Source organism: Heterodontus francisci, chromosome 23 (genome assembly GCF_036365525.1).
Source record: "Heterodontus francisci isolate sHetFra1 chromosome 23, sHetFra1.hap1, whole genome shotgun sequence".
In the NCBI taxonomy this organism is placed as follows: Eukaryota; Metazoa; Chordata; class Chondrichthyes; order Heterodontiformes; family Heterodontidae; genus Heterodontus; species Heterodontus francisci.
Window position 1 is genome coordinate 65,787,999 of NC_090393.1, and position 15,225 is coordinate 65,803,223.

The 15,225-nt window shown below is 47.7% G+C and overlaps 1 protein-coding gene across 4 annotated transcripts in view; it reads right to left on the reverse strand.

The window, feature by feature from the left end:
• Positions 1-491: 491 nt before the first annotated feature.
• med15 (mediator complex subunit 15) overlaps positions 492-15,225 on the reverse strand; it is a 219,181-nt gene continuing 204,447 nt past the window's right edge. For all 4 annotated transcript variants that reach the window (XM_068055440.1, XM_068055438.1, XM_068055439.1 and 1 more), the window contains 3 exons: positions 5,426-5,592; positions 5,073-5,171; positions 492-990 (listed from right to left, as the gene is read on the reverse strand). In XM_068055440.1, the coding sequence (XP_067911541.1) occupies positions 854-990; positions 5,073-5,171; positions 5,426-5,592 (403 nt within the window). In that variant the 3' untranslated portion in view covers positions 492-853. The remainder of the gene's footprint in view (positions 991-5,072; positions 5,172-5,425; positions 5,593-15,225) is intronic.

Consider the following 15,225-nt stretch of genomic DNA (forward strand, 5'->3'; position numbering starts at 1 on the left):
TTAAATGAAAGGTCTTCCTTATAAAACAATCATATGTCAGAAACACTTCATGTGAATTGCTATGAAATGCAGTGACTATAACATAGCAGACATCTTGCACACAGCAGACAATTTGAACGCAGCAAGCCCCCACAAACAGCAAGGAGAGAAATGAACAAGTAAGTTGTTTTAGTGATGTTTGTTTCAGGGAGAAAGTTGTCCAGGACACTGGGAGAACTCCATCAAATATCATGGAATCTTGAAAATCCATGTTGGAAGGCAGCTTAACGTCTCGTGCTCAAGATGGCGTTTCTGACAGTGCAGCACTCCCTCAGTACTGCAGTGGAAGTGCCAACCGGGATTATGACTCCAAGGCCTCGGGTAGGGCTTGAACCTACAAATCCTGACTCAGAGGAGAGTGAGCAATTGAGCCAAGCTGTCCCCTGTTACATACACCCCTGAAACATCAAGCACTCAATTCGTAAGTAAATAAAAAAAGCGATTAACAGGCCTTTGGAAAAAAACTTTTACTCCAGTGCTAACTTCACTGATACATTATTAAAAACACACATATCCAGGTAACATAAAGGATATCGAGAGTCACCCTCACTGCAGTATGAGCGAACACACTATAGAAACAATATGAAATAGAAACAAGGACTGTAAATAATGTACTGACTTCTTGATACATAGCTTTATATCCAAAAAAATGCAAGGGAAAGGTCCCATGTTGTTTAAAGTGATTAGGAAGAGAGCTAAACGGTGCAAGTCCTCAATTTTCCCACATGTTTAGCTTCTCAGTGAATCCATTAGAAGGCTCCTTGGTAACATATAGGCTCCAGGTCAGAATGGGTACACTCCTTCACGAAAGGTGTTATGCTGCAGACAGGCAGGCCTGCTTGACACTCTGTGCCCACGTGTTGAGGAGCGCAGTGACTGAGTGCTTGTCCGGTAGCTGCAGAAGTCTAGACGTCATCGCACGGTGAACCATCTGCAGGAAGGGATTTGCCTCTGCAAGTGAATGGAAAGAAAGCAGGCCCATTGTTAGTTTGGTATCATGATGCACACTGTTCAGAGTGCTGTAGGCTGCGCTCTCACCCACTATAACATTAATCATTTGCTGACTCCAGCAAATAGACTTTTCACTTTTTACAAAAACCTGTTGGTCTATTTGATCTTTAACGAGCAAATTTCACTGCAGCCAAGCACAGGGCCACAGTTCAGGAACCATGGAATCTTGTGGATGCTGACACCTTAGGATGATGGACAAGCGGAGTCCTGGGCATCATTGTACAGGGCTATGATCGAAGAGCTTGATTCCAATCACTCCAGACTGCTGAGACTCGAACCATGTCAGCAGCAACTCAAAGCAACAACCAAAGAAAAAAATTCAATTTGTTTCGTCAAGCGTGATCTGCCTTTTACAAATCTATGTTGGCTCTCCTTAATGGACTCAAACTTCTCCAAGTGCCTGTTTTTTCCCCTGATTATTGATTCTAAAACTTTACCCAAAACTGATGTTAAACCAACTGCCCTGTAGTTGCTAGGACTGTCCTTACACCTTTCCTGATTAAGGGAGCCACATTTGCCACTTTCCAATTCTCTGGCACCTCCCCCATATCTAGGAAAGATTGGAAGATTATGGCAAGCCCTTCCACTATCTCCACCCCCACTTCCTTTAGTAACCTGGGATGCAAGCCATCTGACCAGGTGACTTATCTACCCTAAATATAGCCAGCCTTTCCAGTACCTCCTCCCTCTCCATTGCCTCTACTCTCTCCGCTTCTCAATGGAGGAGGCAATGGATAGGATATTTTGTCAGATTCCTCTTCCTTAGTAAACACCGAAAGAAAGTACTCATTATGTACTCTAGCCTTGCTGTGTACCTCTAAGTATCTATCACCTTCTTTGTCCCTAATAGGCCCCACCCAATCTCATACTACCCACCGCCAGTAGAAGATTTTTGCATTCCTCTCTTTGCCAGTCTTATTTTCCTCTTCACTTCCCCTCTCAACTTATTTTAATTTAAAAAAGCAGAATTTTTTTTTAAAAATGGAGACTGGGAAATGTTTGCATTGAGAGGGACCTGGGTGTCCTTGTACGTGAATCACAGAAAGTTAACATGCAGGTACAGCAAGCAATTAGAAAGACAAATGAAATGTTAGCTTTGGTTACAAAGCGATTGGAGTACAAGAGTAAAGATGTCTTACTATAATTACTAAAACAAGATATTGGTGAGGCCACACCTGGAATACTGTATACATTTGTGGTCTCCTTACACAAGGAAGGACATACTTGCCCTAGAAATAGTGCAAAAAACATTCATTAGACTGGTTCTTGGGATGAGGGGATTGTCCTATAAGAAGAGATAAAGTAGACTAGGCTTTTATTCCTTGGAGTTTAGAAGAATGAGAGGTGATCTAATTGAAACATATAAAATTTGTAAGGGGCTCGACAGGGTAGATGCTGAGAAAACGTTTCCCCTATTTGGGGAATCTAAACACGGGGTCACAGGCCAAGAATAAGGGGACAGCCATTTAGGACTGAGATGAGAAATTTCTTCATTCAAATGGTTGTGAATCTTTGAAATTTTCCACCCCAGAATTGTGGATGCTCCACCATTGAGTATATTCAAGCCAGAGGTTGACAGATTTTTGGATACTAAGGGAATTAAGTGATATTAGGGATACTGTGGGAAGGTGGAGTTGAAGTAGAAGAGCAGCCATGATTTTATTGAATGACGGAGTAGGCTCAAAGGGCCAAATGGCCAACTCCAACTCATATTTCTTAAGTTTTTGTCACCTTTTAATCCCAGAGGCTTTAATTTTGCTAACAAGTCTAAAATGTGTTACTTTGTCAAACACCTTTTGAAAGTCCACATATACATCAACCCTCTCCATTACTTCATCAAAGAACTTGATCAAGTTCGATTTACTTTTAACAAATCCGTGCTGACTTTCATTAATTAGCCCATACTTTTAGAATGCCAATTAATTTTGTCCCGGATTGTTGTTTCAAAGCTTTCCCCCACTGACATTAGGCTAACTAGCCTGTAGTCACTGGGTTTAGTTTTTTAAACAGAGGCGTAACATTTGCAATCCTCCAGCACCAGCCCCAAAATCCAAAAGTGGATTAGAAGATACTAGCCTGACCCTCTACAATTTCCACCCTTACTTCCTCCTCAGTAACCTAGGGTATAGTGTTAGATATTCAGGTTAGTAAAAGGTTAATAGAACCCTGAAAGCAAGGTGAAGATGGATATCAGACACAGGCAGACACGGCAGAAAAGTGCTGGCTGTACTAGGTATCAAGGTTAGGTCCACTTGATTGAAACGTGGTAAACATGTAAAGGCGGCTTGATATCTCCTGGGAGGCAGAATAGTGGGGGCTTCTAAAGGGTTAGAAATGCCATGTTTCCTTGGTACGGAGCTATGTTTTCAGCTGCCCTGAAATGGGGCCAATGGTCAAAGACAGATGATGTGAGGGGGTCGTAGGATTAGAAACTAAGCAAATTAAGACATTGTGTACCTTTATAATTGGATAATGGGGTTTTGGTTGTAAGCCAGTGATTAGTTTAGTGGGTTTGATAGTTTTTGATCCACAGTAAAGGTATAAAAGGATGACTGAATGAATGTGTGATTCTGCAGTCGCTTAGCCTACGCATACGCCTATGCTCCATAGACTCTGAAAAAATAAAGACTTTTGCTTGAAAAGGAAAGAATTGTGTATGTAACTACTTTTACCATGTTAGCTCCAGCAACTGAGGGGGTTCTCTGCAAACATCAGTGAAGACAGTGAAACATTTAGTACCTCATATGCCCTCTGCCTCTGCAAAATCATCTCTTTTTGGTCCCTACTCAGCTCCACACTTCATTTGACTACCCTTTTATTATTTATGTGTTTATAAAAAAACTTCTATGTTAGTTGCTAATTTAATTCTTATTCCTGTTTTTAGATTGCCACTGTATTTTCTAAATTCGTTCTCTACCATATTATAAACTCTACAATTGTCACAAGTCTCTTTTTTTCTGTCTCATTTTAACCTCTATATTTTACATCTATATTAGGGAGCTCTAATTTTGGATGCCCTTCCTTTTCCCTTCATAGGAATGGGTCTACTCTGTACCCAAAACATCTTGTCTTTGAAAGCCTCCCATTATTCTATGACTGTTTCGTCTACCAATCTTTGATTCCAATACAGCTGGGGCAACTCACTGAAGTTAGCCCTCCTCCAGTTAAGTATTTTCACACTTGATTGTAACTTGTTCTTTCCCATATCTATTTTAAGCCTGATGACACTATGAACACTGTTCCCCAAATGCTTTCCTATTGAAACATGTTCCACAAGTCCCACTTCATTCTCCAGAATTAGATCCCTTGTTGGGCTGGAAACATACTGGTCAAGAAAATTCTCTTTCACAAATTTTAGGAATTCCTTCCTATTTTTGCCCTTTCCACTGTTACTATCCCAGTCTATATTAGGATAATTGAAGTACCCCATTGTCCTATGCTGTAGTTCTTGCATCTTTCTGTATTTTGCCTACAAATTTGCTCCTCTATTTCCTTCCCACTACTTGGTAGCCTATAGCTCCTGTACTGTCTCTTATTTGTAAATTGGTTAATGAATGGTGATAGATGTTTGTTCAGTGAGTGTGTGTAAGGTGTGAAGTGCATGTGGCTAAAATGGTGTGACTATAGCCACAACTGTGGCTAGTCAGCAATTTTTATTGGACAACACTGTTGTATGTTAAATGTATATTAATTGTGTTTCATTATATGCAGGTGGAGGACATTAACTGGGGATTAACTTGAGCCCCTATAAATAGACACAGACTGAATCAGTGGTTGTTGTGTTAGGAGGTGCGTGTTTGTAACGTGTAACTCTGTAAATAAATCCTTATAAAACTGTGTAAAGATTGGCTCCAGTGCTATCCATCACCAACTGGCTTTCTGGTTTATAACAATGTAGACCCATAATTGTGTACACGTCAGGACTGCCGCCTGGGGGGAGAGTGTTACCAGTTTCTCCAATCAATTACATGCTGCAGTATAACATGCGCACAAACAGTCCGACCATCCCCTCACCCTCTTACCATACTGCTGGGAGTCATCTGTCCACTGAGGGCTCTGGTCTGGGTAGTCAGCTGGAACACTCAGCTGCAGTGGGGGGACACTGGGAAGACTTTTATCGTCTGACAGAAGAGAGTAAATCAGTATTAGTTCAAGTGATCAGCAGTGCATGCACTTTACCGTCCATTCAGACGTGGAGGAATCATGTTGCAACAATGCCATGTCTCACCCTCTCATCCACAAGAATATGCACCAGGTGATCAACTAATATCATGAAGACAATATAGTTTAATAATCTTAAACAACGTGAAACCAATAATATTCAAATAGTCATTGTGTGCTGATTGGAACAGAACGAGCGTCTGTCTCCACTTACCTAATTTGCATATGAGGTGGACTGTTCCATTATTACTGCAGTGGGAAGGGTCCAAATTCACTAAAAATTTAGGATTTAGCCGTGCGACCTCGCCCTGTAAAACGTTTGGAATGGTCTGCCTCTCATCCTCGTCGTGCTTGCGTTTTCGGGGGGAGATCAGAGGGGCCCTGTGTGGAAGAGGTTACCAGTGTTTAGTCGAGTAGGATGGTGAGCCAAATGCCGCTGTGTTTTGAAGCTTCATCCAGAACTTTTTTTTTGCAGACGGAAATCTGGGACACTTAGTGTTAGCCTTACGGCCCTGTTAGAGATACGATTGCCACATATTACCCATTCCCGATCACATTATCTCCCAATGCACTGCCTCAGTGGTGCCCATAATATGCCTGAGCATCACTTGTGACCAATCCTCCCAGTTAGTTATGGCCTCGGGCAGACTTACTGTTCCACCCACCTCTCTGAGCCTCCATTCATCACTTGGGATACTGAGTGCTGCTCTCTCCCCAGCACCAGAGCGCAAGAGATGGCTGTGAGCAGGAAGAGTTATCCCAGCTTCCAAAAGGTCAGTTACAACAGAACTCCTGGGCCTACAGGTTTTTCTCTTTCTCTCTTCTTGGCCTCCACTTGGCGACTATCCATTCCAGCTTCAGCCCGAGTTCAAGCAACTAGGCGAGCAGGGTAATGGCAGGGCCAGACCTGCAGCCTGTGACTCAGACTACTGCTCACCATCATCAGAAACAATGGACAAGACAACTTAACAACAGGAATAAAAGGTCTAGGTGCATGACAGCAAAAAGCAGCAGGGTTTAAAACAGCAGGAGAGAGGAGGACCCGGAGAACGGCAGAGTTTAAAAGAGCGGGAGAGAGGAGGACCCGGAGAACGGCAGAGTTTATAACAGCGGGACAGAGGAGGACCCGGAGAGCGGCAGAGTTTAAAAAGAACGGGAGAGAGGAGGACCCGGAGAACGGCAGAGTTTAAAACAGCGGGAGAGAGGAGGACCCGGAGAACGGCAGAGTTTAAAAAGAGCGGGAGAGAGGAGGACCTGGAGAACGGCAGAGTTTAAAAAGAGCAGGAGAGGAGGAGGACCCGGAGAACGGCAGAGTTTAAAACAGCGGGAGAGAGGAGGACCCGGAGAACGGCAGAGTTTAAAAAGAGCGGGAGAGAGGAGGACCTGGAGAACGGCAGAGTTTAAAAAGAGCAGGAGAGGAGGAGGACCCGGAGAACGGCAGAGTTTAAAAAGAGCGGGAGAGGAGGAAGACCCAGAGAACGGCAGAGTTTAAAAGAGTGGGAGAGAGGAGGACCCGGAGAACGGCAGAGTTTAAAAGAGTGGGAGAGAGGAGGACCCGGAGAACGGCAGAGTTTAAAAGAGTGGGAGAGGAGGAGGACCCGGAGAACGGCAGAGTTTAAAAGAGGAGAGAGGAGGACCCGGAGAACGGCAGAGTTTAAAACAGCAGGAGAGAGGAGGACCCGGAGAACGGCAGAGTTTAAAACAGCGGGAGAGAGGAGGACCCGGAGAACGGCAGAGTTTAAAAGAGGAGAGAGGAGGACCCGGAGAACGGCAGAGTTTAAAACAGCGGGAGAGAGGAGGACCCGGAGAACGGCAGAGTTTAAAAAGAGCGGGAGAGAGGAGGACCCGGAGAACGGCAGAGTTTAAAAGAGCGGGAGAGAGGAGGACCCGGAGAACGGCAGAGTTTAAAACAGCGGGAGAGAGGAGGACCTGGAGAGCGGCAGAGTTTAAAAAGAGTGGGAGAGAGGAGGACCCGGAGAACGGCAGAGTTTAAAAAGAGCGGGAGAGAGGAGGACCCGGAGAACGGCAGAGTTTAAAACAGCGGGAGAGAGGAGGACCCGGAGAACGGCAGAGTTTAAAACAGCGGGAGAGAGGAAGACCCGGAGAACGGCAGAGTTTAAAAAGAGCGGGAGAGAGGAGGACCTGGAGAACGGCAGAGTTTAAAAAGAGCAGGAGAGGAGGAGGACCCGGAGAACGGCAGAGTTTAAAAAGAGCAGGAGAGGAGGAGGACCCGGAGAACGGCAGAGTTTAAAAGAGTGGGAGAGAGGAGGACCCGGAGAACGGCAGAGTTTAAAAGAGTGGGAGAGAGGAGGACCCGGAGAACGGCAGAGTTTAAAAGAGTGGGAGAGAGGAGGACCCGGAGAACGGCAGAGTTTAAACGAGTGGGAGAGAGGAGGACCCGGAGAACGGCAGAGTTTAAAAGAGTGGGAGAGGAGGAGGACCCGGAGAACGGCAGAGTTTAAAACAGCGGGAGAGAGGAGCACCCGGAGAACGGCAGAGTTTAAAAAGAGCAGGAGAGAGGAGGACTCGGAGAACGGCAGAGTTTAAAACAGAGGGAGAGAGGAGGACCCGGAGAACGGCAGAGTTTAAAACAGAGGGAGAGAAGAGGACCCGGAGAGCGGCAGAGTTTAAAACAGAGGGAGAGAAGAGGACCCGGAGAGCGGCAGAGTTTAAAAAGAGCGGGAGAGAGGAGGACCCGGAGAGCGGCAAAGTTTAAAAAAAGCGGGAGAGAGGAGGACCCGGAGAACGGCAGAGTTTAAAAAGAGCGGGAGAGAGGAGGACCCGGAGAGCGGCAGAGTTTAAAAAGAGCGGGAGAGAGGAGGACCCGGAGAACGGCAGAGTTTAAAAAGAGCGGGAGAGAGGAGGACCCGGAGAACGGCAGAGTTTAAAAAGAGCGGGAGAGAGGAGGACCCGGAGAGCGGCAGAGTTTAAAAGACCGGGAGAGAGGAGGACCCGGAGAGCGGCAGAGTTTAAAAGAGCGGGAGAGAGGAGGACCCGGAGAGCGGCAGAGTTTAAAACAGAGCGAGAGAGGAGGACCCGGAGAGCGGCAGAGTTTAAAAGAGCGGGAGAGGGGAGGACCCGGAGAACGGCAGTGTTTAAAAAGAGCGGGAGAGAGGAGGACCCGGAGAACGGCAGAGTTTAAAAGACCGGGAGAGGGGAGGACCCGGAGAACGGCAGAGTTTAAAACAGCGGGAGAGAGGAGGACCCGGAGAACGGCAGAATTTAAAAGACCGGGAGAGAGGAGGACCCGGAGAACGGCAGAGATTAAAAAGAGCGGGAGAGAGGAGGACCCGGAGAACGGCAGAGATTAAAAAGAGCGGGAGAGAGGAGGACCCGGAGAACGGCAGAGTTTAAAAGACCGGGAGAGAGAAGGACCCGGAGAACGGCAGAGTTTAAAAAGAGCGGGAGAGAGGAGGACCCGGAGAACGGCAGAGTTTAAAAGACCGGGAGAGAGGAGGACCCGGAGAACGGCAGAGTTTAAAACAGCGGGTGAGAGGAGGACCCGGAGAACGGCAGAGTTTATAACAGCGGGAGAGAGGAGGACCCGGAGAACGGCAGAGTTTAAAACAGCGGGAGAGGAGGAGGACCCGGAGAACGGCAGAGTTTAAAAGAGCGGGAGAGAGGAGGACCCGGAGAACGGCAGAGTTTAAAAGAGGAGAGAGGAGGACCCGGAGAACGGCAGAGTTTAAAAGAGGAGAGAGGAGGACCCGGAGAACGGCAGAGTTTAAAACAGCGGGAGAGAGGAGGACCCGGAGAACGGCAGAGTTTAAAAAGAGCGGGAGAGAGGAGGACCCGGAGAACGGCAGAGTTTAAAAGAGCGGGAGAGAGGAGGACCCGGAGAACGGCAGAGTTTAAAACAGCGGGAGAGAGGAGGACCCGGAGAGCGGCAGAGTTTAAAAAGAGTGGGAGAGAGGAGGACCCGGAGAACGGCAGAGTTTAAAAAGAGCGGGAGAGAGGAGGACCCGGAGAACGGCAGAGTTTAAAACAGCGGGAGAGAGGAGGACCCGGAGAACGGCAGAGTTTAAAAAGAGCGGGAGAGAGGAGGACCTGGAGAACGGCAGAGTTTAAAAAGAGCAGGAGAGGAGGAGGACCCGGAGAGCGGCAGAGTTTAAAAAGAGCAGGAGAGGAGGAGGACCCGGAGAACGGCAGAGTTTAATAAGTGTGGGAGAGAGGAGGACCCGGAGAACGGCAGAGTTTAAAAGAGTGGGAGAGAGGAGGACCCGGAGAACGGCAGAGTTTAAAAGAGTGGGAGAGGAGGAGGACCCGGAGAACGGCAGAGTTTAAAACAGAGGGAGAGAGGAGGACCCGGAGAACGGCAGAGTTTAAAAAGAGCGGGAGAGAGGAGGACCCGGAGAACGGCAGAGTTTAAAAAGAGCGGGAGAGAGGAGGACCCGGAGAACGGCAGAGTTTAAAACAGAGGGAGAGAGGAGGACCCGGAGAACGGCAGAGTTTAAAAAGAGCGGGAGAGAGGAGGACCCGGAGAACGGCAGAGTTTAAAACAGCGGGAGAGAGGAGGACCCGGAGAGCCGCAGAGTTTAAAAAGAGCGGGAGAGAGGAGGACCCGGAGAGCGGCAAAGTTTAAAAAGAGCGGGAGAGAGGAGGACCCGGAGAACGGCAGAGTTTAAAAAGAGCGGGAGAGAGGAGGACCCGGAGAGCGGCAGAGTTTAAAAAGACCGGGAGAGAGGAGGACCCGGAGAGCGGCAGAGTTTAAAAGAGCGGGAGAGAGGAGGACCCGGAGAGCGGCAGAGTTTAAAACAGCGCGAGAGAGGAGGACCCGGAGAGCGGCAGAGTTTAAAAGAGCGGGAGAGGGGAGGACCCGGAGAACGGCAGTGTTTAAAAAGAGCGGGAGAGAGGAGGACCCGGAGAACGGCAGAGTTTAAAAGACCGGGAGAGGGGAGGACCCGGAGAACGGCAGAGTTTAAAACAGCGGGAGAGAGGAGGACCCGGAGAACGGCAGAATTTAAAAGACCGGGAGAGAGGAGGACCCGGAGAACGGCAGAGATTAAAAAGAGCGGGAGAGATGAGGACCCGGAGAACGGCAGAGATTAAAAAGAGCGGGAGAGAGGAGGACCCGGAGAACGGCAGAGTTTAAAAGACCGGGAGAGAGAAGGACCCGGAGAACGGCAGAGTTTAAAAGACCGGGAGAGAGGAGGACCCGGAGAACGGCAGAGTTTAAAAAGAGCGGGAGAGAGGAGGACCCAGAGAACGGCAGAGTTTAAAACAGCGGGAGAGAGGAGGACCCGGAGAACGGCAAAGTTTAAAAGACCGGGAGAGAGGAGGACCCGGAGAACGGCAGAGTTTAAAACAGCGGGAGAGAGGAGGACCCGGAGAACGGCAGAGTTTATAACAGCGGGAGAGAGGAGGACCCGGAGAACGGCAGAGTTTAAAACAGCGGGAGAGGAGGAGGACCCGGAGAACGGCAGAGTTTAAAAGAGCGGGAGAGAGGAGGACCCGGAGAACGGCAGAGTTTAAAAGAGGAGAGAGGAGGACCCGGAGAACGGCAGAGTTTAAAAGAGGAGAGAGGAGGACCCGGAGAACGGCAGAGTTTAAAACAGCAGGAGAGAGGAGGACCCGGAGAACGGCAGAGTTTAAAAGAGGAGAGAGGAGGACCCGGAGAACGGCAGAGTTTAAAACAGCGGGAGAGAGGAGGACCCGGAGAACGGCAGAGTTTAAAAAGAGCGGGAGAGAGGAGGACCCGGAGAACGGCAGAGTTTAAAAGAGCGGGAGAGAGGAGGACCCGGAGAACGGCAGAGTTTAAAACAGCGGGAGAGAGGAGGACCCGGAGAGCGGCAGAGTTTAAAAAGAGTGGGAGAGAGGAGGACCCGGAGAACGGCAGAGTTTAAAAAGAGCGGGAGAGAGGAGGACCCGGAGAACGGCAGAGTTTAAAACAGCGGGAGAGAGGAGGACCCGGAGAACGGCAGAGTTTAAAAAGAGCGGGAGAGGAGGAGGACCTGGAGAACGGCAGAGTTTAAAAAGAGCAGGAGAGGAGGAGGACCCGGAGAGCGGCAGAGTTTAAAAAGAGCAGGAGAGGATGAGGACCCGGAGAACGGCAGAGTTTAAAAGTGTGGGAGAGAGGAGGACCCGGAGAACGGCAGAGTTTAAAAGAGTGGGAGAGAGGAGGACCCGGAGAACGGCAGAGTTTAAAACAGCGGGAGAGAGGAGGACCCGGAGAACGGCAGAGTTTAAAAAGAGCGGGAGAGAGGAGGACCTGGAGAACGGCAGAGTTTAAAAAGAGCGGGAGAGAGGAGGACCCGGAGAACGGCAGAGTTTAAAAAGAGCAGGAGAGGAGGAGGACCCGGAGAACGGCAGAGTTTAAAAGAGTGGGAGAGAGGAGGACACGGAGAACGGCAGAGTTTAAAACAGCGGGAGAGAGGAGGACCCGGAGAACGGCAGAGTTTAAAAAGAGCGGGAGAGAGGAAGACCCGGAGAACGGCAGAGTTTAAAAGAGTGGGAGAGAGGAGGACCCGGAGAACGGCAGAGTTTAAAAGAGTGGGAGAGGAGGAGGTCCCGGAGAACGGCAGAGTTTAAAACAGCGGGAGAGAGGAGGACCCGGAGAACGGCAGTTTAAAACAGCGGGAGAGAGGAAGACCCGGAGAACGGCAGAGTTTAAAAGACCGGGAGAGAGGAGGACCCGGAGAACGGCAGAGTTTAATAAGAGCAGGAGAGAGGAGGACCTGGAGAACGGCAGAGTTTAAAAAGAGCGGGAGAGGAGGAGGACCCAGAGAACGGCAGAGTTTAAAAAGAGCAGGAGAGAGGAGGACCCGGAGAACGGCAGAGTTTAATAAGAGCAGGAGAGAGGAGGACCCAGAGTGTTTATAAAGAGCTATCCGAACCAGTCCAGGTCAGTCTACCAGAGCGGAACAACTGCGTTCCGAGAAAAAAATCAGTGTGATGTCACAGGAAAACAGGTAGTGGATTGGTTGGTGAGAGTTTTTCTCATTTATCTTTCAAAAACCCAGATAACTGTGGTAATTAGGTTCTATTTACTAATAGTAGTAAAACTTAATAGATTGGCTGGTATATCCTATTAATTAAATAAATAATTAATTTAATATTTAAAACAAAGATGTGTTGCAGCTGCAGTATGCGGGAACTGATGGACACCAGCGTGATCATAGCAACCATGTCTGCAGTCAGTGTTTGTGACTTGAGGAGCTTCGGATCAGAGTTAATGAGCTGGAGACCGTGCTACAGACACCACGACACATCAGGGAGAAAGATACTTAGACACTTTGTACCAGAAGGCAGTCACACCCCTTAGGATAGGGTCTTCTGATTTGGTCAGTTGTCAAGGACAGGACAGTGTGGCTGCAGCTGAGGCATGTAAGGGGGCCCAGAGGGCAGGAGTGCAGCAGCCTCAGCTTTGTTATTGTCCAACAGGTTTGAGGTTCTTTCAGCTTGTTTGGGTGAGAGTGAGGGCTGCAGGCTGGATGAGCAAACTGACCATGGTACAGGAAGTCATTCAAGCAGAGGGAGTCAACAGGAATGCAGCGGTAATAGGGGACAGTACAGTCAGGGGGACAGACACCGTTCTCTGCAGCAAAGAGCGAGAGTCCAGAAGGCTGTGTTGCCTGCACGGTGCCAGAGTTTGGGACATTTGCTCAGGGCTGGAGAGGAACTTATTGTGGGAGGGGGAGGATCCAGTCGTCGTGGTCCTTGTAGGTACCAATGACATAGGCAGGACAAGGAAGGAGGTTCTGCATAGTTGGTATGAGGAGCTATGCACCAAAGTAAGAAACAGAACCTCAAAGATAATAATCTCTGGATTATTACCTGAGCCATGTGCAAATTGGCGTAAAGCAATTAAGATTAGAGAAATTAATGTGTGGCTCAAAGACTAATGTGGTGGAACTGGGTTCCAGTTCATGGGGCACTGGCACCAGTACTGGGGAAAGTAGGGGCTGTACCACTGGGGCAATCTACACCTGAACCATGCTGGGACTGGTGTTCTAGTGAGCTACATAACTAGGGAGGTAGAGAGGGTTTTAAACTACAAAGTGATTCTTGACAACGCAGCCAGCCGGTGACGTCATCCGACTGCGCCAACCTGTGCAAATGGGCTCCTGCTCTATGCGCATGCGCTGTGTTCCGCATTGCCAGGACCGGTTGGCGCATGTACATATGATGTCATTGCATAACGTAGGAGCAAGAGCAAGCGGAGAAGCAGGGAGAGAGCGGGGTGGGGGGGGGGGGGGGGGGGGGGGGGAGAGAGTGGTGTGTTGGGGGGAGGGGGGGGGGGTGGTGTGGGTGTGCTCTCCTCCCCCACCCCCACTCTCTCCGGGTCATTCCCCCACCGCCCGATCTCTCCGGCCATTGTGTGCTGCCATGTGTTTATGTTGCCTTTGTGTGATTATTTGGGCAGCACCATCTTTAGTCCTGGCAGCTGCCTGAACATCGCTGACTGTGATGTTTTAGTTGAACAGGCTGCATTTGCGCATGTGCCAGTGCAGCGCCAACCTAGTGGTTGCGTTGTCAGCAGAAGCAACCTTTAAACTAAATAGTGGGGCAGGGATTAAATTTTGGAAGATGTGGTAAATCAAAGAGTAGAGACAAGGCAAGAGAGAAAGTATTAATATAGGAAATGATAAATGGACCGTGACAGGAAGGGACAGTATGTATAAATCTAAGAATAAATCAGCAGTCAAGGCTAGATGTTACAAAAATAATAAAAGGACAAAATTAAGGCTCTGTATGTGAATGCACGTAGCATTTGAAACCAAACAGATCAACTGATAGTACAAATAGAAATAATTAAGTACAATCTGATCACCATAACATGGCTGCAGAATGGCATAGATTGGGACCTGCAGCAATCATAATATGATTGAATTTTACATTCAGTTTGAGGGAGAGAGAATGGGTCTAAGACAGGTATTTTAAACTTAAATAAGGGCAATTATGAGGGCACAAAAGCAGAGCTAGCTAAAGTGAACTGGCAAATTAGGTTAAGGGATGGATCAACAGAGATGCAGTGGCAGACATTTAAGGGAATATTTCAGAATACACAGAATAGATACATTCCAACGAGAAAGCAAAATTCCAACGGGAGGACCCACTATCCGTGGTGAACTAAAAAAGTTAAAGATAGTATCAATCTTAAAGAAAAAACATATAATTGCGCAAAGATGGGTGGCAGGTCAGAAGATTGAACGGAAAATTTAAAAAAAGCAAAGAATGACTAAAGGATTAAAAAGGAGGGAAAAATTAGAGTACGAGAGAAAGCTATCTAGAAATATAAAATCAGTAAGAGTTTCTATAGATATGGCCCGATAGAAAGTAAATCTGAGGAATTAATGAGAAAATAAGGAGATGGCAGATGAATTGAACAGGAATTTTGCATCAGTCTTCACTATTGAGGATACAAGTAACATCCCAGTATTAGATGTAAGTCAGAAAATGGAAGGGAGGAAGGATCTCAAGAAAATTACAATCACCAGGGAAGTGGTACTGAGCAAATTGTTGGAGCTGTGGGCTGACAAGTCCCTCGGTCCTGAGGGACTTCATCCTAGAGTCCTAAAAGAAATGGCTAGTGAGATAGTTGATGCATTGGTTTAAATTTTCCAACATTCTCTAGATACGGGGCAGGCTCCATTAGATTGGAAAATAGCCAACTTAACTCCTTTATTCAAAAAGGGAGGGAGACAGAAAGCAGGAAACTACAGGCCAGTTAGCTTAACATCTGTGTTAGGGAAAATGTTAGAAGCTATTATTAAAGACGTTATAGCAGGGCACTTAGAAAAATTCAAGGTAATCAGGCACAGTCAACATGATTTTGTGAAACGGAAATCACGTTTAACCAATTTATTGGAGTTCTTTGAAGAAGTAACATGTGCTGTGGATAATGGGGAACTGGTGGATGTACTGTACTTAGATTTCCAGAAGGCATTTGATAAGGTGCCACATCAAAGGTTATTGCGGAAAATAAAAGCTCATGGTATAGGGGGTAACATATCGGTATGGATAGAAGATTAGCTAGTTAACAGGAAACAGGGAGGAGGCATAAATGGACCACTT